The 27,616-nt window shown below is 40.0% G+C and overlaps 1 protein-coding gene across 1 annotated transcript in view; it reads left to right on the plus strand.

Annotated features, from left to right (window-relative positions):
• Positions 1-27,616, plus strand: part of PRELID2 (PRELI domain containing 2) — a 145,331-nt gene that overhangs the window by 71,924 nt on the left and 45,791 nt on the right. Inside the window, exon 4 of the mRNA XM_089673021.1 lies at positions 12,895-13,055. Within this exon, the coding sequence (XP_089529147.1) occupies positions 12,895-13,055 (161 nt within the window). The remainder of the gene's footprint in view (positions 1-12,894; positions 13,056-27,616) is intronic.

Below are 27,616 nucleotides of genomic sequence, written 5' to 3' on the forward strand. Positions count from 1 at the left end.
CAGACCAGCCTCCACAAGGAAAATGGGATGGCAAATCGCCCATTCACCCACACCAGGTAGGGCAAAGAACACTGGCCCCCAGTGGGGGGGAGGGCAAACTGCACCACCCACAGCCAGACAACCCAAGCCCCCCCGGGCAGTAGACTGAGGGGGCCTAGGCACGCCGGGTGATGGGTGGCGACACTAACAACTTCCCCAACCAGCACACCCCCAGACCGTCACCAGAGGCATCCACCTTACAGAATATATAATCCATAACAATAACAAAAAAATGGTACACATATAATAAAGATTGAATAGGAAAGGAAAAACATCCGGAAAACATGTAAAATATAAATATACATCGAACAATGGAATAGAATTACAGATCCTTTTCACATCCCCAGAGCGAAAACCAGGCAATGGTTTAATATTAAAAACCTTGGTGAGGCCAGGTGGATTGGTGGATTTATCTATATTTTCCAAATTATGTTTTTCCTTTCAAATTTCAGTTTGCTGCCCCATGTCCCTTGTGGAGGCGGCGCCCTGGGTGTGCGTGACAGCCCATGATGTCATCATGCTTGCATGCGGCGTCATTGGGTGGGTGGGATGGCGCAACATTCAGCTATTGTCAGTGAAGACTGTTGATTTTTTTGAGATTAACCTGCTGTTTCTGTTCGGACAATCCGCAATTACAATTATAAAATAATAGAAAAGTTTGATTTGTTATACATACCCGGGAAGGGCACACTTTCATTTTTAACTGGAATTCCATTTTAAAGCTGAATGCCAGTATCAAACTTGCTTTAATGTAATTTTTCCCTGTTCACATGCACATTCAAAATGCCATAAAACATCTTAAAGTGGATGAAAACCCTCACATATAGCCAATAAAGTGACTGGCCTCAGGTGATATACAGGGATAAAACAAATGTTCTTACATAAGTTGTACCTGTTTATCTGTAGACTTCTCTTCTCTACATCTGTTCAAAGTCCAGAACTTATAAAGCATGTCTGAGCTTTCAGAAAACGGGGTCAGGGAGCCAAAATTACACTCTACAGAGCTCAGTGAGGAGAGCTCTGAGAGATGATTGGAGGGAAGGGACACACCCACCTGCACACAGGAACAGAGCTGAGGCTGTCATTCAGCTGGAGCTCCCTCCCCTGTTATGGGAAAGCCTATGTAAAAGGGACCTTAACCCCTTCCCGCCGGCCCCTCCCAGCCCTTTAAGAGTTTCAGAAGCTGGGCGGGGTTTAGGGATCATGTGACTGCCGTGACGCGTCATCACATGATCGGGAAAGGTCCCTATCGAAAGGATAGACCGGGACCTTTCCGTGAGTACCGGACGTGTGCTGGGAGCGTGCAGGGCGTTCGCTCTCAGCACATATGTTTTTTCTTACCTGAACGCAAATGTGCGGCCGCTCGACATCTAGGCCCAGACTCCGGGAGGTCGTACATTTGTGTGCGGCTGGCGTGAAGGGGTTAAGGTTGAATTTTATTTGTCTTTGAATAGAAACTGACATGTGATTCTGATCAGAAACCCACGTAAAAAGGACTTTAAGGTGCAATTTTATCTGTCTTTTAATAGGAATTTTAATTTGAATATAGCAATTTGAGTCTTTTTTTCTTTTTTGCAAATTGTTGTCATTCTATACATTCTACTTAGTGGAGCACAGTGTATATAATGAAGTCTGTGCATAGATTTTCAAGACAAACCTTTTTTCTCTCCTCCTATTCATTTCTAGTTAAAACCTCTAAGTCATGTTGTCAGGAAGGTGACAATCCACTCTAATGAGGGTGGTCTTTATGGTGGTCTGCACCCTGACATAAGTGAAAACACTTTCATAAGATTGCTAACGGTTATCATGAAAGCATGAATTGTGTGCTTCCAGTCATTAGTCCCTATTTCTGCATTGTTTACAATGCTTCCCACACCTGTCAATCACTGAGCTCACATCCAGCTATTCTTGCAATAGGTGATAATGTACAATGTAACAGATTCACTGGGAGGCTGGATTAAGATATGGCATTCTATATAGAGAAGTGAATTACACAGAGGATCAGATTACAAAAGGCTCTCCCTCTGTGTTAGATCTCCAACATGTCACTTCAGCAGAATTCATTCCATGCAGTCTAGGGTAAATAGCTACTGAAATAACTCTGTTTTTGCTTATTCGCTTCTGTAATTGTACTTGGCATTGCTACAATCACAGTTTAAAATTGTGTATTTACCCTGTCACTATTCATGTAAACTATTTAGCAGATTCTGTTAAACCTGAAGTGTGGCTAAAAATTGTTTTGTATCCCTGCAACTTTGAGCTGGTTTACCTGTAATGAAGTACCATGTAATGCAGACTGCAAAATCCTGTAGAATTCCTCACTGCAGGGATGCTGTCCCTCTTCCTAGATTTGAACTTGTGGCACATTGGCACTTAATAGCTTTGGGTGTCCTGGCTGAATGTAAAGTGGTTGTTCCCCTGCAGATTTTGTACGTTTGCCCACTTACAAAGAAATGAAGGGTCTATAATTTTAATCATAGGTGTATTTTAAATGATAGTGACAGAATATTAACTAAAAATCCAGAAAAAACACATGATACAAATGTTATAAATTGAGTTGCAGTTCAGTGAGTGAAATAAGTATTTGATCCCCGAGCAAAACATGACTTAGTACCTGGTGGAGAAACCCTTGTTGACAAGCACAGAGGTAAGACGTTTCTTGTAGTTGGTTATCAGGTTTTCACACATCTCGGGAGGAATTTTGGTCCACTCTTTAGAGATTTTCTCTAAATCCTTAAGGTTTCTTGGCTGTTGCTTGGCAACTCGAGGTTTCAGCTCCCTCCATAAATTTTCTATAGAATTAAGGTCTGGAAACTGGCTACGCCACTCCATGACCTTTATGTTTTTCTTCTTGAGCCACTCCTTTGTTGGCTTGGTGGTATGTTTTTGGGTCATTGTCATGCTGGAAGACTCATCCACTACCCATCTTCAGTGTTCTGGCTGAGGAAAAAGGCTCTCATCCAAAATATTACAATACATGGTCCTGTCTATTGGCCCCTCAATGTGGCAAAGCCGCTTGTACCTTTTAGCTGAGACACCACCCCCAAAGCACGTTTCCACCTCCGTGCTTGACTGTAGGGATTGTGTTTTCAGAATCACAGTCAGCATTTGTCTTCCTCCAAACACGGCAAGTCAAGTTAATGCCAAAGAGCTCCCTTTTTTTTTTTTTAATTTTTTTTTTTTTTATTTACACATAATGACTTATTGTTATGATTACCTTCTTAAACTGATAGGCCTAATCTGTGTGCCACATGAACACATAGCCAGTCTGTGGGAGACAGAATTATTGTTGGTTGGTAGGGGATCAAATACTTTATTTTACTCACTGAACTGCAACTTAAGTTATAAGATTTTGTGTGTTTTTTTTTTTTTTTTTTTTCTAGATTTTTGGTTGATCTCCAGTTTCTATCATTTTAAAATGCACCTATGATAAATTATTGACCCTTCATTTCTTTATAAGTGGGCAAACGTAGAAAATCTGCTGGGGATCAAATAAATATTTTCGTGTGTGTGTGAGTGTATGTGTATATATATATATATATATATATATATATATATATATATATATATATATATATATATATATATATATATATATATATATATATATATATATATATATATATATATATATTGTCCAACTCCAAGCTGTATAAACTTGAATGCTTATTAGACTGTGTATATGAAGTGATGTGTATTTGAGTAATAAGGGAGGGTGTGGCCTAAGGAGATCAACACCCTATATCAATAATTATTAGGCAGCTTCTTTTCCTCAGGCAAAATGGCCCAAAAAAAAGAAATTTAACTGACTATGAAAAGTAAAAACTAGTAAAAAGTCTTTCAGAGCGATGCAGTACTCTTCAGATTGCTAAGATATTGGAGCGTGATCACAGAACCGTCAAACGTTTTGTGTGCGCACTATATATATATATATATATATATATATATATATATATATATATATATATATATATATATATATATATATAATATTTATTTATATTTTTCTTTTTTTTTTAATGATTTATCTTCTTAAATTAATAAATATGTTATACTTATCTGCTGCATGTGGCAAGGAGCAGCCCCGAATTTCATCTTCTGGAGTCCCCCTACTGGTGCTTTTGGCTCCTTCTCTTTTCTGAGTGCCCTCATAGCAAGCCAATTGTTGTAGGGGCCTCGTTCCCTCTCACAGGATTTGATTGACAACATCAGGAAGCAATGGCTCCTGTTGTCTTCTCTTCCTCTCTCTCAAAGGCACAGAGACCACAAGTGATGCTGCAGACAAGCCCGAAAGAGGTAAGTATTTAAGGGGAGCTGATCACAGAAGGTGTTTGGGTTTTTTGTTTTTTTTTTTATTTATCACTAATGCAGAGAATGCATTAAAGCTAAAAGCCCTTTGCCTTTAGAACCACTTTGGTAGGAAAAGCTGAAGGAGGTCCACCCCTGGCAAGTTTAGATTTTAAGCTCCAACGAGCAGGGCCCCCTTGATTCCTCCTGTTTTCAATTGTATTGTAACTGTACTGTTTGCCTTCACATTGTAAAGTGCTGCGCAAACTGTTGGTGCTATATGAATCCTGTACAATAATAATAATTTCACTGATAGCATTGCATCCATTCTACATGACAACAGTTTCCGTACCACTATGAGGGTCCCACTACAGGCAGCGCTGATGTAAGGGGGGGCAGTTACCAGACTGTTCGGCTTGCTCATGAAGAGAGAGCAGCAGTGACTGGCTTGTATACCAAAAACTGTATAGGTAAAAGACACACAGTGAGCGCTCTCAAAGAAACAGCAGCTGAACATCCAGGATAAACGCATATAAAAATCCTCAGTAAAACATATACATATAAAAATGCAGCGCTGTAAAATGATCAGATCATGCAAATCAACACAATAATAGTCCTGAAAAGGTACTCATTAATTTCTAGTGCCAATGGAAAGAATGCAAACTAACCAGAAGCGCATTTAAAATACGCATGTGTGTAAGAAATCCTGGAGATTCCCCTCTCTCCCTCTGGTCAGAAAATGGATATGTGCTGAAATGGATGACGATAACGCCCTCTTGTGGGAAAATGAAATCCTGCATCATTTTACAGCGCTGCATTTTTATATGTGTATATATACCAAAAACTGTTTCTCCATTGCATGCTGCATGGCTAAGGTGAGGGTGTGTTGTGAACAATATTACTGTAAAAGTAATGAAGGGTTATTTAAGGCATGAAATTACTTTTGCACTATTATTAGTTGACTGTGGTTCAGCTTTAAAGAAAATGTGTCATGAGAGCAAAAATGGAGGCTGCTATCACTGACCACTCTTTCTAAAGATGTTAATTGCCTGACTGACTTGCTAATGAATTTCATGTGATACCTCCTGAGTCACTGATGTGGAACAAGTATAGTGATGAGGAATTCTGTCACTGTCTCCCATACAAGACATGTCGTTTTCCCAAATTGGTCAATATTTCTGAGACTCCAACCTATAGAACCATTGAGAACTGAGACATGAGGCATTCACTGGTCCCAATGAGTTGATTGGATAATTATTGGTTTAGCCTGTTAAAATATTTGTCTTCGCTGTGAATTTTTGATTCATTCTAGGTTATCTTCAGTTTACAAACATGCCAAAAGAACAGGGATAAAGAGGACTAGAACACAATGTTCTGGTATTCTGCTTTTAAAATATAAACTATGCCTGTTTTTCTGTTATTCGTATAGCTATCTCCTGATCATTGGCACCATTATAATTGTTGATTTAAAGCTAAACCTCATAACCATTCACATCATACTAAATAGGTGTATGTTGTGGTGTGCTGTCCATGTATGTGCCAAATATTAGGCTTTCTGAAGAAGCTTCATAGCGCATAACTTCAGTATGGGCTTTTCTGAAACCAGGGAAGGTAATGGTGATGAAGAGGATCTTTGAGGCTCTGTGATAATCAATTCTCCTTATGACACAGGGTGCAAACAATAAGAAATTAAAGCACACCTGTTACTGTTGATGACCTCTGACCTCTTCGTGGTCGTCTTGCTGATCTTGCGCTTCATACATTCTATGAGAATATCGGACGAATGATCGTACTGTTGTCTTTTTGCATGCTAGTCTTCTTATGAAAATGAATAGGTTACTAGAGTTACAAAAATTCTTGTATGACAGAATACAACTTCGGAAGTAATGTATTATAATGTAATTTTATTCTTTTAGTTTCTAAGCATACGTGGTCTTTGGTCTTCTGGTTTGTTCTGTTATTGTTCACAGAAACTTTTCAGGTTTTGCATGAACTGTTGTGTCGGCTCTTGAAAGCTGTGTACCAACGATCAGATTATTGTACAATCGCTTCGAAAGCGGTATTTTTCGTGTGATTTTCTGACCATGTGTACCAGGCATTAGACTTTACAATTTTTCTTTTACTGAGCTTAAAGTGATCCTGTTATGGGGGCTGCCAATCCTGACCACCTTCTAAGAAATGCTTGTTGCCTGACTGTGTCAGCTACCTGTACGTTTTGAGTCATAAACCTGCAGCAAAAATTTTGAAAATGAGTATCAAAAACTACTTTATTTTGGCCTTATAGCTATATGAAATGCTTCTAATGTAAACCGTAAAAGAGGATGTGAATGTCTCTATTTGAAATTGAACCCCTGCAAAGCATATTAAAACGAAAACATTCTGTCAAGTAAAGACAATCAATGCTACATAGATGTAGTTGAGAAGACCAATGTCCATCAGCACAATGCAGTATTAGCATTTAGTCATCAAAAAGGTGCAGAAGAACTCTATGTAGTAAGGACAAAAAAACTGAAAATATCAGCATAGGGAGAATAGAATTGAAGGAAAATGTACGAAAGTGATGAGGTGCAACAGATAGTGAGGGAAAGAAGAAGATGTCTGGTGTTTGTCTCCAGCCAGGATTCTGCTATTGTAGAAAGGAGTGGAATAACTTCCTGCTGAATGGGGTAGCATGTCCAGAGAGGTCCACAAGAGGTGATATAAAGAACTTTCATTATTTCAGTTGTAGGTGAACTCTTGTGGCGTGTCTAGAGTTGGCAGCCAAAATCTCACTCTCGCATTAGCCTAATTTCAGTATGAAAAATGGTACAGAAAGATATGAACAAATTAACAGTTTTAGGCACACATTGCCACAAAATGTTATCCTAACACAGTAAAAGTATAGTTTAATTTTTGTGATAAGAACGGACTTGTCAACACTTTGTGTACAGCTATGTGTTTAAATATATTCCCAGTCACGCATCAGATTCATGTGAGATTAAATCAATGAGATGCTAAAAGCAGAATTTACAGTAGGTTAGTTATATCCAGTGAATTAACAGACCAGTACCCAGATCTGTAGTCAAGACAGGCAGAGTTCAGAGAGTAGTTTATCTCTGATCCTAGGTCATCAACGGGGGAATCCAAACAGCAGAGCAGGACAGACAGACAGACAGGGAGCTTGCAGTATGTGTTACAAACACAATATCACTAGCATGAGATTTAAGCCAGCCAAGCCTGCAATCAGGATTGTTCTCCACCCAGAGATTGGCCTACTCATTCACCTTTCAGGTGAACAGACAGTCGGGGAGAAAGTATCCCAACAAAATCCAGGATGCTGGAGTGAGACCAGCAGTTGATTGATCAGGATTGGTAGACACTCCTGACACCAAACTGATCATTGACTAGTCCTCAGCATGCTGATTGGAGAATGAATGAGCATCACTACACAATGAGGTTTGTTACTATACTCTCTGTTCTATCATCTCTTTCAGCAGGCACTAATTGTTGGGTTAGAAGAACTGTGAAATGCAGTAAAGATTCAACAGCGTACAGTTGCCTGTATCCAGTCCTGCTATGCAGGAAAATACAGCACACTAATCGGACAGAATTCAGGTATTTGTTTCTTATGGACTGTCCATAAATAGCTGGACAGTTGGCACCCTGGCCGTTAATCTACATATCTCTTGGTGACACTAGCAGTATTATTATTTTTATTATTACATCGAGTTTATATAGCGCCAAAGGGTTTGCTCAGCGCTGTACAATAGGGGGGACAATACATGGCACAGTACAACAAAGACAGACAGAAAGTGTACGAGGGGTAAGAGAGCCCTACTCTTTCAAGCTTACACTCTAGGAGGGAGGGGGTAGTGGAACAATAGGAAGTGGCTGAGGGGAATGAAGTGGTGGGAGGAATGAGGGAGAAAGGCCGTTAGGTGAGGGTGGGGTAGGCTTCCCTGAAAAGATGGGTTTTGAGGGAGCGCCTGAATGTGGGGAGGGAAGGCTCGGATGGATTGGGGCAGTGAGTTCCAGAGGATAGGGGAGGACCTGCAGAAGTCCTGCAGTCGTGCATGGGAGGAGGAGACCAGGGAGCATGATAGGAGGTCCTGTGAGGAGCGAAGGGTAGGGTGGTACTTGGGGATCAGGTTGGTGAGGTAGTCAGGGGCAGTGTTATGAACGGCTTTGTAGGTCAGGATTAGAAGTTTAAATTTAATGCGTTGGACAATCGGGAGCCAGAGGAGGGAGAGGCAGAGGGGGGTGGCAGAGGTGGAGCGGGTGGTGAGGTGGATGAGTCTGGCTGCTGAGTTCAGGATGGTCTGGAGCTGGGAGAGCCTGCACTTGGATAGGCCAGTGAGAAGAGAGTTGCAGTAGTCAAGGCGTGAGATGATGAGGGCGTGTACAAGAAGTTTGGTGGTGTCTGGGGTGAGGAAAGCAGTAATAAATCCTTGCAGAATTTACAGCTTTCCTAAATCTTTTCTTGGACTTTCTTTTCTCTTGACTTTTTTTTTATGTAACATGTCCAATACAGAGCTGGGTGGTAGTTTTAAGAGCTAAGGTCCTTTTTTAGGCAGTGTCCTCACGATCAGGGCACCCAGGAGATTAAAAAGCAAGGAAACAGAATCTGAATTAACTCTTTAAAAATGTAGTTGTTTAATGCTGCATGCAAAAGCCAACACCACAGAGTGGGTATACAACTTGTGTGTGACTTTTTTTTCATGCTTCATCAGATCAGAGAAAGTGGATTTTCAAGGTAAGAAACCTGTGCTGATATTAACTGATACCATATCTTGCCTGCCAATGCTTTGCATGCAACATTTGACAAACAGGGTCTTTTGAAATCCATCAATATAAATTGGTTGTAACCTATAGTTGGAAAAAGCTCCACATGAAACCTAGAATGGGCAGATTGTTTACAGATTTATCCAAACTGATTGGTCCCCATTCTCATTCATTTTTGAGCTGAAAGCCAAGTAAACATTTGCATGACCTCGCCATCATTTGTTAAGGTCACTGAGTGCACATCAACACCAAGCCCTAACAGCAGTTGGTCAGCTTTCATCATTGCTTAACTAGTAATCCTGGAGTCTAATTACCAGGATGAATACAGCTTTCTTTTTCCACTTCTCACATTTCATCAGGTCACATGTAGAAATAATTTACATTTAGAAAGCACCTTTCATCCAGAGACTGTTACAAAGCATTTTTGATTATGGTAGCTGAAGAATATAAAATCTGCTGAATTATGGACTGAGGTGTCGGAAGAGGATCCAGGAATATTAATGTACAGTACATTTCAAAGTAAAGGAACATTTTCTGTTTGTGCCGTGGTTCATTTACAGCCGGATTGTGTCAGGAGTTGCTGATATTGGGTAACACAGGGTTACATCGGGCTCCCCAGGTAATGTGTTGGGAGCCCATAAAAAGGATCCTGCTATTCTCGTTCATATGACTTTAAAAACATGTAATTATAAAGCAACACTTTGTGAAGTTTAATTTTGTTAATGTATCAAGCATCTGAAAAGCAGCAGCTCATAGGATAAAATGTAAGCAGACTTAACATTGCATTTAACACCTACTGAAAAAAATTAACCCTTAGTTCATTAACCATCAGTAAAGAAATCCTTGCATGAGTTCATTAGTGATAGATACAAGGAGTATCTTTTCTGCATCAGAATTTACCATTACATTTTATTGTATGTAAACCCAAAATACAGAAATGTAATATATTGCATTTTAGCAAGCCTGAAATGTGTCTACATTAATTTTATTCTGTCACTTTTTTTCCCCCATTATTCTCACTTGGTGAACTAGTAAAAAAACATGTCCTGACTTAGGGCGTCATCTTAAGACAGGACTGCAGGACATCTTTCCCTTTCTGGGCTGAACAAAAAAAAACAGTCCTCCATCCGCAAATGAGAATTTCGACATAAAAATTTGCAGCAAGGTCTACACGTGGGTTACTGCATACGCTTACTGGACACCCTAACCCTAGCTCCCACACTTTACTTCATGAGTAGCCCACAGGAGAATACTCACTTGTAGTCATAGCAAAGAACAAGTGAAAGGGAGATAACTAAACAGGGAATGCGCTGCATCATACCAAAACGTACAGTACAGCGCTACTGCGTATTGCGGTGTGCTGTTGCTAACAACTGTGCATGTCCTTTTTGTTGACCTACTAGTACAATAAGGCAGGCCAACTGCTTGACACTCGCATATCGCATGTGTGTTGCAAGAAAGGGGGTGGGCTTACTGCCCATTTTCTGCACGTATGCATCTATGGGCGGCAGAGGTTTCCATGCTGGAGGGTGTTCAGTGCCACATTTACTAAGCTAAGTGAAAGTGCAAAGTGAAAGTTCTCTATACAGAGGGGACAACCAATTTTCCTTTAGTAAATCTACCCCATTGCCGCCTCCTTTGTACAACTGGTACACATTCTCCAATGTTCCTTTCACTGCCAGTGCTCTTGCAATTTATTTTTGCACACATGTTAAAATTAACATTTTAGGCTTTGTACTACACATCGGTGCTATGGGGGAGACTTTCCAAAACTGGTACAGCTATGCATGGTAGCCAATCAGCTTCTAACTTCAGCTTGTTCAAATAAGCTTTGACAAACCTGGAAGCCGATTGGTTTCTATGCAGCGCTGCACCAGATGTCACACCATGCAGTTTTAGTAAATAACCCCCTATATATTCCCTCGTTTTTGGTAAAATATATATGACTAGGCTGTGGAAAGTAAATGGATACCCAGCATGTCAAGCCTTAAAAATACTCATGTCCATAAAATGGTGTTAAATAGGGATGCACCAATATATCGATGATTTAAAATAGTGCTATCTGCATGTTGCCGATAGGAAAAAAGGTGCTGAGAATGGCTTCTCTGTTTTTATTATAAAGGCAAGGCAACTCGCATGCACAGTCGCGTCCCACAGACTTTGATGCAAAGTCGCATCCCACTAGACTATTGGGCAGAGTCGCATCCCAATAGATGTCAATACAAAAGCGCCCACTGACTTCAGTGCAAAAACGCCAGCCACATTACATTAAAAAAATTCAAAACTGTCCGTTTTCGGTTTTTGACCAATTGCATTCTGAATTTTCGGTTTTGGTACCAGAATTTTAATTTCGATGCACCACTAGTGACAAATTTTTGTTCGAAAAATTTTCCATAGGTGACCCTTTAAAAGCTCTTGCAGGTTATCAGTTTAGAGCTAACCATGAATAATGGCCCTAGAATTATTGCATATAGTCCAGCATACACAGTGATCTGTAACATGTAGTAAAATCAATCAGAGGTAATTAGGGTGACTCTTCCAATGGTCTGAGGAAGTGATCGGGCATTTGTACAGCCAATAGATTACTTTATCTGAAAGCCAACAGTTGGCGTGTCAAATTTACATGCATTCTTGGCTGCTGTAGCAGCCACAATGTTTTGTAAACCCCTCTGCTGCTGCCAATTTATGACGTACATCAGTGGCAACAAAAGGGTTAAACCTCCATAAATGTAGCTTGACCAGCTGTTAACAGTAGCTCTAAACATTACAGTAGCTCTAAAGATAAATATTTCATACACTAGAGCAGAGGTTTCAAAACCGCGGGTCGGGGGGCCAGATGCGTCCCTTTGCTTGCCTTTATCTGGCCCTAGGGGAATTATTTCATCCACTGATACCAGAAATCGGGCATAATCCCCCCCCTCTTACACCAATGAAGGGGGCACAATGTCTTCCAATGACATCAGTGATGGGGCACAATTTCTCCCCATAACACTAATGATGGGGCACAATTCCTCTGACTGACCCAATCAATAGGGCATTATTTTTTCTCACTGACCTCGGGACCTTTTCTACTCCCACTGGCCATAATCCGGCCCTCTAAAGGATAGTAAACTGACCCTTTGTTTAAAAAGTTTGGAGACCCCTGCACTAGAGTGCAAAGCTGAATACCTCATCTCAGAGAAATCAAATATAGGCAGGTACGCTTGGCTTCTTTTGAGTATTAACCATAGATTTAACTGAAACCGTGTTTCTTTTTCAAAGAACAATACACTCACTTCTAGAGATGGCTTAAGGAATACACCCATCTTTGCCTAATTTATAGGATTAACACTATACTGTGCTGACACCATAGGCAAACTATGTTTTTAACCATTATGTGTTTTTATTCCTAATTTTTTTGGTTCAGAAAGTTCTTTATCAACCTGTCGTTATAAACCAAAGCCAGTGGCAATAAGAAAATTGATTTGGCTGGGAGTAAGATTTGGATTTCATGATCCATTAATTCATGATTGATGGATTTGTATGTTTTTGCTTTTTCTTCTGCCATGGTTTGTAGTGTGGCCAATGCATGCAGTGCAGGGCTAATGATGCTCTATTGGCTCTTATACGTTGTACTATGCAAGTCATTATCGACACATCAAACCTTACTCCGTAAGTACAATCTGCTTGTTATCGGTTATCAGACTGACATTAAATCTAAACATATATACAAGTACTGTGTATTAAATGAAAATTAAATAAAATGCATAACTAATATCATCCAGTTTTAAATCTCGTTACATATGTGCATTTTTATGTTCTACACAGTGGGGTATCTTAAAAGTGGCAAATATATACATGGAAGAAGAGTCGTGGCTGGATATGAAATCAAGAGTGATGACTCTAAAGAGCCGCTGCTTAACATGGGCCCAGTATGCATCTATGAATGAGGAGTCTGTGTACAGGGAATGTGAAGAGAATCCCAACTGGTAAAAGCTTGTGGTACCATTTTAGATATGTACATAAATGTTCCCATATGCTGTACATGATAAAACTTTTTTAAAATCTACTGTGCGGCTGTGTACTAGCCATTTTAGAGTTAAAGAAACAAGTCTGTAAATAGTATCCTTTAGTTGGATTACTGGACAGTAAACTCGATTATGTGCAGGAAAATTACTTTAACTAGGAAAATGGCTAGCTCCTTTATCCCAGACTCCCATTGGTTTTGATGCTTTGAAACATTTTTTATGCTGGGCAAATAACACACTTAAATTGTTACTAAACCCATACCTTTTCTCATCAGCATTATATAGCAATCTTGTGACCTCTGTGTCCAGCTGAGCACTGGTTGAAGCTTGCAGGAGGAGTTTTCATTCTGCTCCGACTGTCTGGGGCTGTGTGACCCCCTGCCCCTCTGTCTGGTCAGTGCTGATTGGCTCTGTGTTGATCAAATTCACCCTCCCAAAGAAAAAAAACTCTCCAGCAATACACACTAAACTGAGCATGTGCAGAGTGACTCTTACAGCTCTGTACTATCTGAAAATAGATTGGGGACAGGAGAAGGGGAGGATCAGAGAATACAGGATCCAACAGCCTTTTTACACAATGCAGAGAATGAACCCCTTAGATTCTACAGTGAGTATAACAAAACGCTTTACTGCATATACAGACTGATTTTACTGTTGTGAGTTTAGTGACACTTTAAAGCCTGGCCCCAGCCAAAAAATGGAAAATTACCCTGCCAGGTTGTGTTTTTTTTTTCCCTTTTCTTTTTTTTGCTAGCTGAGAGATTAATTCTCACTTCCTGTGCCAGTGATAAAGTTTTAGGGTAATAGAAAATTATATGAAACGTCTCCAATGGGGACAGATGACATTTCAGAATGGAAGGTTAGAATGTATAAAATGTACTTTTCCCTAATGGAGACACAGACAGCTGTAATAAAAAAATAAAATAAACTAAATTGTGCAGCGCTAAACCTAAAAATACATGAAATGCCTGCCATACACAAAAAAATGCATAGGTGACATTAGTAAATAAAAGTCCAAATTTTTGTCCGTAACTTCCACAAGTGCATAAAAGTGACACATAGAGAAATGGTCCTCTTCATCGATTCAATGTAGTCAGAATATAAACCATTGCATGTGTTTAACAAACCACTCGGAGGCTTACCAGAAATACTGTGATCGTCGTAAGAATAGTCCACAACAGCGTTTGTATATCAATACACCAGCCAATCACCACCAGATAGGTATCCTATTAATTCATCTCCCATATATGTGGATAGGCACAATACACCACATGTACAAAAGAAAGGAAGGATCCAATAGTGTAAATTCGATTACAGTTTTAATGTTAAAATGGTGAAAAACACTCTTGTGTAAGCCGTGTATACAGATGTCTCAGTACAAACTACACATCCCAGAATTTTTCCAAACAAGCACGCACAGGTGCATAAACGCGATGGCCTCCGGCTCCACCCAATGTGTTTTGTCATAGATGAGTGTCTATGCGCATGCTTGTTCGGAGCAATTCTGGGATGCGTAGTTTGTACTTAGACACCTGTATACACAGTGTTTATGTGAGTGTTTTTCATGCATTTTTTTGTATATGGTGTTTCATGTATTTTTAAGTTTAGTGCTGCACAATTTAGTTTAATAATTTGGTTGATATAGTGTATCCTATATATGGTGCTGGTGGCTGATTTATAGATAAGACACTTTTTTTAACGCAGCTTTTTTAATATACACCATAAAAAAAAATGGTCAGGTGTTTTTAAGCCTTTCCCACTCTATCCAAGGCTTATTTTTTCTTATTTTTATGTAATTAATATATTTTAGGTTGTATGTATTTCATGTAAATGTTAATGTTTTAATTTCAGTTTCAATATTTTTCTATTGATTTTGAAAGAATTGGACAACTGTGGAGCCTACACAGGGGAAAAGGTTCATTGCACACAATAAAACATACAGAAACAACAGTGAAGACACTAATGGAAGGGAACAGCAGCTTAGTGTCTGGGTCCAATATGCCAAAGTTCTTGGTAGTTCAGCTTGGTTGGCTACATTGGCCTTTGGCTAATGGGTAGAGAACAGAGATTGGAAAGGAGAAATCACAAGAGAGGAGAGGGAAGATAAGGGAAAAAGATGCAGAGGGGGAGTGAACCACAGAATGAAAAAGAGAGACAAGTAAGAAAAAAGAGAAGGCACTGGATTCTCCCCATGGCCTAGTTCCTAGATAGAGATAATCTACATATAGCCAAAGCTAGAGGGAATCCGGGATGGAGGGGCACAAGTAGGTCAGAGCTACCAGATTTTTAGAAACTAAATATTTTTTCTTCCAGATCTACAGCTTTTGATTTAAATAATACACTGTAATCCTGGTCCTTGTTCAAGCAGAGCCTGTTGCAGGGTGGCAACTGTCTTCCAAATGTTAATTCTGGTTACTGTCCATAGCCCAACAATTAGGCATCATATTATTTTATCATTTCCTTTTTTGCATATAGTTCTTGTTGCAAAATATATTGTGTTCATGCTTAGACACATGTCAAGACAAATGCTTTTCAGAGAAAGAAAGTGCTGCTGAGGAACAGTGCTGGGAAACACTGATAGGAAATCAATAATAAGGGTTTTCCTTTAACCTGTTGTAGTTTATATATAAAGAGTATTTATAAAGGTGCAAACTGCATTTATTGAAACTAATAGTAGTTTGCATTTCTGTGTCAGTGAAGTTACATTGAGTTATTATGCTCCCTTCTGTAAGCACCATGTAGCATTTGAACCTATTGTTTTGCCCATTGAGATATTTTGTGCATAGAAAACTTGACTTTTAAAAGCACTACCGCATACAGTATATCAAAAAATAAAGCACAGCTGGCATTATACTGAGTGAAACCTTTAGTTTGTTAAAAGTGAAAAATATAAGTAACATGTTCCCTTTATAAACCACATATTTGATGAGGAGACCTGCAGAAATATCACAACAACGTGCAAGAAAACAGCACGTGTGGTATGCATGCTTCTCCAAGGTACATGCCACAGTAACTGAACAAATCAACAGGGCAGATGAAAAAAAAAAATGGAAGGAATATTTTGCTACATCTTCAGAATATGTACAGTTGTGTTCAAAATGATAGAAGGATTTTGAGCTTTATTCACTTTTTTCAACACACTGCTAATAGCTTTTATTTCCATATACACAAATGCATTGGGAACACTACACATTCTATTCCAAATCAAAACATGAAGAAAAATATATCAAATTTGTGTTGTTTCTCTAAAAAATTTAAGAAAAGTGAATATTAGACTGTTCAAAAAAAAATAGCAGTGTTTGTATTCTTCTTTACAAACTCAAACATTCACTATATAAACTGAAAAATGTTTGAAGATTTTGCTTTCGTTTTAACCAGTTGCCGACCGCAGATAGCCGAAACTGCGACCGGCCAGTTCTGAGTGGACATCATATGACGTCCCCCCAGAACGCGCTCTCCTGCGCGCCCCGGAGGCGCGCACCCGGCGATCTCCGTGATCGCTGTGTCCTACGGACACAGCTGATCACGAGATGTGGTAAAAGGCCGATCATACTGGCCTTTTACCGCTTGATCAGCGGTGTCCAATGACATGCTGATCACAGGGAAATGCAAGTGCCGGTTCTCGGCTGCACTTTCCTCACGCTGTCAGATCGTGAGGAAAGTACTGCCGAGAACCGGCAGTTGTCAGAGCGAGGATCGGCACCGATCATCAGGGCCACTGATGATCAGTGCCCTGATGATCGGTGCCCAGCAGTGCCACCCACAAGTTCCGCGCACCTGTGCCCAGCAGTGCGCCCACTAGCTCCGCCCACCTGTGCCCAGCAGTGCGCCCACCTGTGCCCAGCAGTGCGCCCACCTGTGCCCAGCAGTGCACCCACCTGTGCCACTCTGAAGTGTCACACACCTGTGCCCAGAAGTGCCACCTACCTGTGCCCACCCACCAGTGCCACCCACCTGTGCCCACCAGTGCCACCCACCTGTGCCCACCCACCAGTGCAGCCCAGCAGTGCTGCCAGTCAGTGCCGCCAGTCAGTGCCCAGCAGTGATGCCAGTCAGTGCCATCAGTACCCATCATCAGTGTCACCTATCAGTGCTGCATATTAGTGCTGCCTATCCGTGCCACCTCATTAGTGCTGCCTATCAGTGCCCTTTAGTGCTGCCTATCAGTGCCCATCAGTGCTGCCTCATCAACGCACATCAGTGAAGGAGAAAAAATACCTGTTTGAAAAATTTTATAATAGAAACACAGAAACTTTTTTTTTTTTTCAAATTTTTTGCATTTTTTAATTTATAGCGCAAAAAGTAAAGCGCCCAGTGGCGATTAAATACCACCAAAAGAAAGCTCTATTTGTGAGAAATAAATGATCAAAATTTCATATGGGTACAATGTTGCATGACCGCGCAATTGACAATCAAAGTGCGGCAGCGCTGAAAGCTGAAAATTGGCCTGGTAAGGAAGGGGGTATAAGTGCCTGGTAGGCAAGTGGTTAATCACTTAATGAATATTTAGTTGTATAAGCACTGTTTCTGAGAACTGCTGTACATCTGTGTTGCATGGAGTCAATCAACGTCTGGCACCTGTGAATAGGTATTCCAGCCCAGGATGATTGGACTACATTCCACAGTTCTTCTCTATTTCTTGGTTTTGCCTCAGAAACTGCATTTTTGATGTCACCCCACAAGTTTTCTATTGGGTTAAGATCCGGGGATTGGGCTGGCCACTCCATAACGTCAATCTTGTTGGTCTGGAACCAAGATGTTGCACGTTTGCTGGTGTGTTTGGGGTCGTTGTCTTGTTGGAACACCCATTTCAAGGGCATTTCCTCTTCAGCATAAGGCAGCATGACCTCTTCAAGTATTCTGATGTATTCAAACTGATCCATGATCCCTGGTATGCGATAAATAGGCCCAACACCGTAGTATGAGAAACATCCCCATATCATGATGCTTGCGCAACCATGCTTCACTGTCTTCACAGTGTACTGTGGCTTGAATTCAGTGTTTGGGGGTCATCTGACAAACTGTCTCCGGCCACTAGACCCAAAAAGAACAATCTTACTTTCATCAGTCCACAAAATGTTGCGCCATTTCTCTTTAGGCCAGTCAATGTGCTCTTTGGCAAATTGTAACCTCTTCAGCACGTCTTTTTTTCAACAGTGGGGCTTTGCGGGGGCTTCTTGCAGATAGCTTGGCTTCACATAGGCGTCTTCTAATTGTAACAGTACTCACAGGTAACTTTAGACCTTCTTTGATCTTCCTGGAGCTGATTGTTGGCTGAGTCCTTGCCATTTTGGCTATTCTATCCATTCGAATGGTAGTTTTTCGCTTTCTTCCACGTCTTTCAAGCTTTGGTTGCCATTTTAAAGCATTTGCGATCATTTTAGCTGAGCAGCCTATCATTTTCTGCACTTCTTTATATGTTTTCCCTCTCCAATCAACTTTTTATTCAAGTACGCTGTTCTTCTGAACAATGTCTGGAACGACCCATTTTCCTCAGAATTTCAGAGAGAAATGCACTGTAACCAGCATGTACAACATTTGCTTCCTTCCTTCCTTCCTTCCTTCCTTAAATAAGGGCAATAATTGCCACCTGTTTTTCAAAGAATGAATGACCTCACTAATAGAACTCCACACTGCTATTATTTTGAACATGCCCTTTCAATTAGTGATTCAATTCCACAGAATCAGCAGCATGCATGTCATGACTGTTGGGTCTGTTGGATTTCTATTACTCTACTACACCTGCTAGTAAATTATTTGCCATGTAGAAATATCATTTCTACCAAAAACAGTGTTTGATCAGGTTAGTTATGTCTGACTGCTATTATTTTGAACACAACTGTATGTATGGATTGCATGGGTTATTACCATTGTGGTGAAAATTTCATGTCAATAGCACCTTTAGAAATATATTTACTTAGAAAAATGGTGAAGCGTTCATTACTTTTTTACCCACAGTATCTCTGATTGCCCTTGTTGTGTTTTTACATTTCTTACTGCAATCCCTATAGTATTGGAATGATAATGACCCCTCTGCCTTATATTTTTTAAGGTTATTATTTTCCTCTTTTAATGTATCTTTTTATGTTTTTAAGTTTAGCCACCCAGGTCTCTTATATTTGTTGCCCTTTGGAATACACTGGATAATACCGTTTGTTATTTTCCTAAGTACTCCCATTTTTCCTGTGTTCAATGCTCTTAGATGTCAGTCCCATTTAATATCTTGTAGCATTGAGAACAGTTTACAAAAGGTGGCTCTTTTGAAATTAAGTGTTCTTGTGCTACCTTTTGTGCCTTCTTTTCCTATGATTTATGCTGAATGTAATTATCCTGTGATCGCTGGTTCTCAAGGTGTCCCATATTTCCACATCTGCAATAAAATCTGTGTTTATTTGTAATTAATAGTTCTAGCAATCCATTCTTTCTAGTCAGGGCATTCATGAATTGGAACATTGAGTTGTCCTGCAGGACATTTAAGAAATGATGAGGCTTAAATGAGTGAGTTGGTCTTTCCGCCCAGTTAATATCTGGATAGTTGAAGTCCCCCATTGTGATAAGAGATCCAATTCCTCCTCATCCTTCAGGGGGCCTGTAACATACCCCCACTATTAATTTCTCATTTGTTCTTTTCCTTTGACGTTCCACCCACAGGGACTCTCCTCCCTTGCCCCATTTGCAGTGCCGCCCCTCACGTTCACCAGCAAATCATATTTTTATATACAGGTACACCCTTCCCCCTCTTCTACTCTCCCTGTTCCTCCGATACAAGGCCAGTCATGTGAGCTGTCAAACCAAGTTTCTGATATTTCCACAAAGTCAAAATCCTCCTTGTGTATCAGCAGCTCCAACTCTTCCATTTTGTTAGCTAGGCTCCTAGCATTTGTGTATAGGCCTCTTAGTTTTGTATGGGTGCATGTTATTTACTCCTTTAGTTGTTCTGTGGCTGTAATTATTTTCTTCCAACCCACTCACCCAGCTTTTAGGTTATCTGGTTATACTACCGGTAATGCCTCCAGTAGCACCCTCTTACTGTCGCTCACTGTTGGCTATCGCTTCCTGTAATCCCTTTCCTCACCGTCTAATTTAAAAGTCTCTCTAACATGTAGTGAGGTTCCCACATGTTGCAGCCCTCCCAGATAATGATGTCGCTTCCGGTCTTGTGCAGTCCATGTGCTCCAGGGCGGCACCAGGATTTCTAGGTTTGTTTCTGGTGCTACATAGCTCCTGACAAGAGCATCTGCTTCCGGGCTCCTAAAGACACACTGAGGCTCAACAGCAAACCGCACTGAGTGGATTACATTCCCTTATCCTTATGCATCACCTGAGTTGCCACTTTGGATTTTTTAACCACTAGTCGCCCAGCCACTGTATAAAAACGGTGGCAGGGCGGCACGGCTGGGCAAAAGCACGTTTTAAAACGTGCTGTTTCAAAACAGGTAGGGGGGGCGCGCGCGAGGAGTGCCGCCGCCCTACTTTCACCGCCGATCTTAGCCGCAGGTGTCAGTCACCGGGTCACAGCCGGTTATTGTCAGCTGTGGCCCGGTGATTAGCGGCAATCAGTGACAGAGTTTCTCTGTCCCGATCAGCGTGTCTCAGTGCAGTACACACCCCCGCCCCCTAGTAAAACACTCCCCTCACACAGTTAACCCTTTCAGTGCAAAAAAAGTGAATCCCTTCCTCCCCAGTGCCATTAGTACAGTGTCCCTGTTTTTTTTTTTTTTTTGCAGTGATCACTGTGTTGGTATCACTGGGGATGTCAGTGACCCTAAGTCAGTTCCCCCCCAGTGTCAGACTGTCCGCCGCAGTCCTGCCATAAGTCACTGATCGCCACCATAAGTCGCTGATCGCCACCATTATTAGTATAAAAAAATTAAAAATCCGAGTATCTTTCCTGCCATTTGTAAACGCTATAACTTTCACGTAAACCAATTAATTTACACGTATTGGGTTTTGTTTTAGCAAAGACATGTCGCAGAATGCATTTGGCCGAAATTTATGACTAAATTTGATTTTTAAATTTTTTTTACTGGACATGTTTTATAGCAAAAAGTTCAAAATATTTTTTTTTTTTCTTATAGCGCAAAAAATAAACGCACAGGCGATCAAATACCACCGAAAGAAATCTCTATTTGTGTGAAAAAAGGACATAAATTTCATTTATGTACCGTATTGCACGACTGCGCAATTGTCCGTTAAACTAGCGCAGCGCTGTATAGCAAAAAAAATGGCGTAAATTGCAGTATCTATACCATAGTTTGTGGACGCTATAACGTTCACAAAAAGCAATCAATATACACTTATTGGGATTTTTTTTTTACCAAAAACATGTAGCAGAATACATTTTGGCCTGAATTTATAACTAATTTTGAGTTTACTATATATTTTTTATAGCTGAAAGTAAAAAATATTGTTTTTCCTTCAACATTTTTGGTTTTTTTTGTTTGTTGCATGAAAAATAAAAAGTGCACAGGTGATCAAATACCGAAAGAAAGCTCTATTTGTGTGAAAAAAGAACGTACATTTTGCTTGGGTGCAGCGTTGCATGACCGTGCAATTATCAGTTGAATTAGTGCAGCGCCGAGTAGCAAAAATAGGCAAGTGGTTAATAGTCTTTTCCTACATACTAAAATAAAAACAACCTGTGCCACAAGAACTGTGAAAAATTTGACAGTGAATGCTGCTGTGCCTTGATAAGAATCATAAAGATTGATAAAAATAAAAAAATCAGTGAAACAATAAAATCGTGCAAAACATAAAATTAATCAAAAGTAATTATACAAAAATCATAATTCTGTGGTTATAAAATGTCCAAAACCACCAAAATGTAAAAAATATAAAATTTGTGTCCAAATATAAAAAGTGATAAAACCAAAAATAAAGTCCCCTTTAAACATGCAAATAGTGCTCCAAAAAAAAATTTTGGATAAGTGTAATACAGAGAAAAGACTCCACGGATCCACACCTTCCTCAATACTCAAAACAATATTATCCTCCAATTCCCAGGAAAATTTCCTCTCCATAGCCTTCTCCATATACAAGAGCTTCCTTACATCCAACTCCAAAAGGGATTTCCCCTCATCACTATGTGTTTTATAGGAAGACAAAGGAGAACCAACAGTGCAATATTGCAAAGACTTTTAATTGAATAAAATTTTGCTCAATCTACTCACATTAGAACTTAAAATAAGTCGCCAATTGACAAAATCCTCCAAAACAGACTTCCCAGTGTAAAACGGATTCCAGAAAGTAAACCAAACTGAGCACCGGATATGATATCACGCTCAACAAAGGAAACCGGAAGTGTGACGCGTTTCGCCGCTCTTCCAGTCTTTCCTACATACTGCACTTAGTTGGTGCCCTCTACTGTTTCCTTTTATATTTTGCAGAGATTACTTCATTCTCATTGAGGAGCTGCCATGGATATCTTTCACACATGGACTTTTTAGTATAAACTTCACCCCCATAGCACATTCACCTGTATGATTATATTGTAGCTTAGCTGTATCCCTACCTGTGCCATTCTCGATAATTTCCAATCAGACGCCTTACTGTTCTTGTTGTCAGAATGATGTGCCAGGGCTGATAATTTTATTTAGCAATTCCTCTGATATAAAGACAGTCAGCAAAAGCATAATTTGTAGTGTTTTGGATGGAGAGCTTGCTTAACGTTGTATACTGGCATACTTGCTTCACTTTCTCATTTGCATGTGAACTACTTTCATTTAATGTATGTTAATTTTACTAGCAATTTGATTTTTTCTTAACCTAGTGAGAATGTTGTCAATCTTCTATATATTTAGCTTGGTTCTAAAGTCATATTGATTGCAGAATTCTACTCCTAATCCATAAAATTATAGGTAGCAATGCATCATTTTACTTGACTATATTATACTCACTGCTGGATAGAACTGCTTGTGATGATAATGTTTATGTAACAATGGCCATTTACTAGACATAAAATCACAACTTGGGCCAATGCAATTTTATAGTTTTTTTTCTTTTTTTTTCCTTATCTTGGTTTCTTCCCATACAATTACCATGGCAATCAGTGAATGTTAAAAGGCACAATAATCAACAAGCAGAAATGAAGCTTGTTGGAAAGATTGGTCCACTTCTGAATGTGTCATAAATATTTAAGGTGATATTAACAGCTTATTTTATTCATGGCTAGTTATACACAATAGTTGTGCTGTCATATAAAACATATGTAAGAGTATAAACAGAAATGTTTTCAAACCAAACCTTTTGCATCAGCCACATTTTTCCTTAATCACTGCCATAAATCCTTTACCCCCTTTTGGATCTTGCACCTGTGTACACCTTTACCTCTTCAGCTCTGGAAAATTTAACCCCCTTCATGGCCAGACCATTTTTTGCTATTCAGTACTGCACTATTATAACTGGTAATTGCGTAGTCATGCAATGCTGTACCCAAACAAAATGTATGTCCTTTTTTTTCACACTAATTGAGCTTTCTTTTGGTGGTATTTGATCACCACTGGGTTTTTTTATTTCTTGTGATATAAACGAAAAAAGACTGAAAAAAATTATTTTCTATTTTTTTTTTTTTCTTTTTTTAATAACCAAAAGTCCAATAAGTTAGTCATAAATTTAGATCAAAATGTATGCTGCTACATGCCTTTTGGTAATGAAAATCCCAATAAGTGTATATTAATTTGGTTTGTGTGAAAGTTGTAGTGTCTACAGACTGGTGTGTGTGTATATACAGTGGGGCAAAAAAGTATTTAGTCAGCCACCAATTGTGCAAGTTCTCCCACTTAAAAAGATGAGAGAGGCCTGTAATTTGCATCATAGGTAGACCTCAACTATGAGAGCCAAAATGAGAAAAAAAATCCAGACAATCACATTGGCTGATTTGGAAAGAATTTATTTGCAAATTATGGTGGAAAATAAGTATTTGGTCACCTACAAAGAAGCAAGGTTTCTGACTCTCACAGACCTGTACCTTCTTCTTTAAGAGGCTCCTCTGTCCTGCACTCATTACCTGTATCATTGGCACCTGTTTGAACTTGTTATCAGTATAAAAGACACCTGTCCACAACCTCAAACAGTCACACTCCAAACTCCTCTATGGTGAAGACTAAAGAGCTGTCAAAGGACACCAGAAACAAAATTGTAGACCTGCACCAGGCTGGGAAGACTGAATCTGCAATAGGCAAGCAGCTTGGTGTGAACAAATCAACTGTGGGAGCAATAATTAGAAAATGGAAGACATACAAGACCACTGATAATCTCCCTCGATCTGGGGCTCCACGCAAGATCTCACCCCGTGGGGTCAAAATGATCACAAGAACGGTGAGCAAAAATCCCAGGACCACACAGGGGGACCTAATGAACGACCTTCAGAGAGCTGGGACCAACGTAACATAGGCTACCATCAGTAACACACTACGCCGCCAGGGACTCAGATCCTGCAGTGCCAGACGTGTCCCCCTGCTTAAGCCAGTACATGTCCAGGCCCGTCTGAAGTTTGCTAGAGAGCATTTGGATGATCCAGAAGAGGAATGGGAGAATGTGATATGGTCAGATGAACTCAAAATAGAACTGTTTGGTAGAAACACAACTCGTCAAGTTTGGAGGAGAGAGAATGCTGAGTTGCATCCAAAGAACACCATACCTACTGTGAAGCGTGGGGGTGGCAACATCATGTTTTGGGGCGGTTTCTCCACAAAGGGACCAGGACGACTGATCCATGTACAGGACAGAATGAATGGGGCCATGTATCGTGAGATTTTGAGTGCAAACCTCCTTCCATCAGCAAGGGCATTGAAGATGAAATGTGGCTGGGTCTTCCAACATGACAATGATCCCAAACATACCGCCCGGGCAACGAAGGAGTGGCTTTGTAAGAAGCATTTCAAGGTCCTGGAGTGGCCTAGCCAGTCTCCAGATCTCAACCCCATAGAAAACCTTTGGAGGGAGTTGAAAGTCCATGTTGCCCAGCGACAACCCCAAAACATCACTGCTCTAGAGAAGATCTGCATGGAGGAATGGGCCAACATGCCAGCAACAGTGTGTGCCAACCTTGTGAAGACTTACAGGAAACGTTTGACCTCTGTCATTGCCAACAAAGGATATATAACAAAGTATTGAGATGAACTTTTGACATTGACCAAATACTTATTTTCCACCATAATTTGCAAATAAATTCTTTCCAAATCAGCCAATGTGATTGTCTGTCTGGACTTTTTTTCTCATTTTGTCTCTCATAGTTGAGGTCTACCTATGATGCCAATTACAGGCCTCTCTCATCTTTTTAAGTGGGACAATTGGTGGCTGACTAAATACTCTTTTGCCCCACTGTATGTGTGTGTGTGTGTGTGTGTGTGTGTGTGTATGTGTATGTGTATATATATATATATATATATATATATATATATATATATATATATATTCTGATTCTTTGAGGTGGTAAAATGCCAGGGCAGTACAAGACCCCCCCCCCCCAAGTTATCACTTAAATGATACACTGCTCAAAAAAATCAAAGGAAAGCTTTGAAAACACGTCAGATCTCAATGGGGAAAAAAGATCATACTGAATATCTATACTGATATGGATTGGGTAATGTGTTAGGAACATAAGGATGCCCCATCTGGAGTCTATTCCTCTTTTTAATAGAAGACAAACCACAGCTTGGCATTGCCATTATTAAGCTTGTGAACTCCCAGACCCTTCTCCACCATTGATTCCCCCAGTTGTACTCCCCCCTAGTATGTATGATGCATGCATATTCTTGGCCCTTCTACGGCCCTGTCCAGCTCTCCTGGAGTAACTGCCTGTCTCCTGGAATCTCCTCCATGCTCTTGAGACATATTGATGTGCCATCCTTGAGGAGTTGGACTGCCTGTGCAAATGCAAAACTAGTGAAAAACAAAAGATGAGTAGGGGAACAAAATGTCAGTGGCCTCCACCTGTAAAACAATTTCTGTTTTGGGGGTCATCTCATTGTTGCCCAACTAGTGCACCTGTTAATTTCATTAACACCAAATCAGCTGAAACTGATTAACAACCTCTGCTACTTAACTGACCACATCAATATCCCAGGAGTTTAATTAACTTGATGCTACTCTCTGATAAAAAGGTTTTCCTTTTTTTTTTTTTTTTTTTTTTGAGCAGTGTATATTGTTCACGCATGCCATGGGTGTATGCAGTGGTAACACCTCAAAACACAATCTGCTACTTCTCATGAAAATCCAATGATTACCTCCAGGCTTTCAAAGGACATATTTCCTCATGTCCCTTCCTCACTACCTATCAGTTTTTTTTAAAGCAGAGGCCCTAGAGAATAAGAGGGCTGCTGTTGCAAATTTTTGTGTTACACTCTATTTGGGCAGCAATTTTTCAAACGCAGATTTTTTTGGAAAAAATACACTTCTTTGAATTTTGCACAAAAACACAATATTTTGCCCAATTGTTTGATAAAATATAAAAGATGATGTTACGCCAAGTAAATAACTACCAAACATGACATGTTTTAAAATTGTGCATGCCCGTGCAGAGGCAAAAAACAACATACATTTTTAATATCCATAGGCGACACTTTAAAAGCCTTTTACAGGTTACCACTTTAGATTTACACAGGAGGAGATTTAGATTTTACAGGTTACCACTTTAAATTTACACAGCTAGAATGACTGCCCTTGAAGTGACATTCGCAGTGATACCTCATATGCATGGTGCAATCTGTTTATATACTGACATGGGACAGGTGCTTACGCTTGCGTTTGCCTTTGCACGCAGGGGCGGGGGTGAATTTGTTAAATATTTATCTTGCTTTTTTTTTTGCTAGTGCTGGCAGTGAACAACAGGGCTGATCCTGCTAACACTGCGTTTTTGGGGACACTATACAAAAAAGGTACTAGTATAGTTCTGTTAGTGATTAATATATTGATATGTACAAACACTATACTAGTAATGGCAATGATCAGTGACCTATAACGTGAGTACGTTAGTGTGCGGGCAATCTAACACTAGCTGACCCTGGCTGGGAAGAGAGCTGTCAGACCTTGATTTTGCCAGTGGCAGTAATACAGCGATCAGTGAAAAATTCTATATATTGACAATGTACTAATGGTACTGGCTGTGTGATGGGGTGATCAAAGGGTTAATAGGGGCAATCAAAGGGTTATGTGTGTGAATCTAACGAGAGTGTGTGAAAAATGTAGTGCTGTTACTCCGTGTTGGCTCACACTCAAAAATAGAAAGCGATGTTAGGGTATGCCGCTTTGCCCAGAGCTGCCCCTCACCCACACATTGTGGGCTGGCAGCAAGTGGTAAAAAAAAAAAAAATGTAAATATTGAGAATTTTTTTTTATTTTTTGCTACAAATACTTTCATCAGAGTGGATCTATGTTACCATAGAAACATTGTACTACTCTGGGGGGTGATCAGGAATATATATATATATGCATTGCAAAAAGATTATTGCTCCTGCAATGCAATGCTTACTTTGAACTGTCATGAATGGATTAAGTTCATGAAAGTTCAAAAAAGTAATCTG

This window comes from Staurois parvus, unplaced genomic scaffold, assembly GCF_062004578.1.
Source record: "Staurois parvus isolate SC_StPar_1 unplaced genomic scaffold, SC_StPar_1.0 ptg000133l, whole genome shotgun sequence".
In the NCBI taxonomy this organism is placed as follows: Eukaryota; Metazoa; Chordata; class Amphibia; order Anura; family Ranidae; genus Staurois; species Staurois parvus.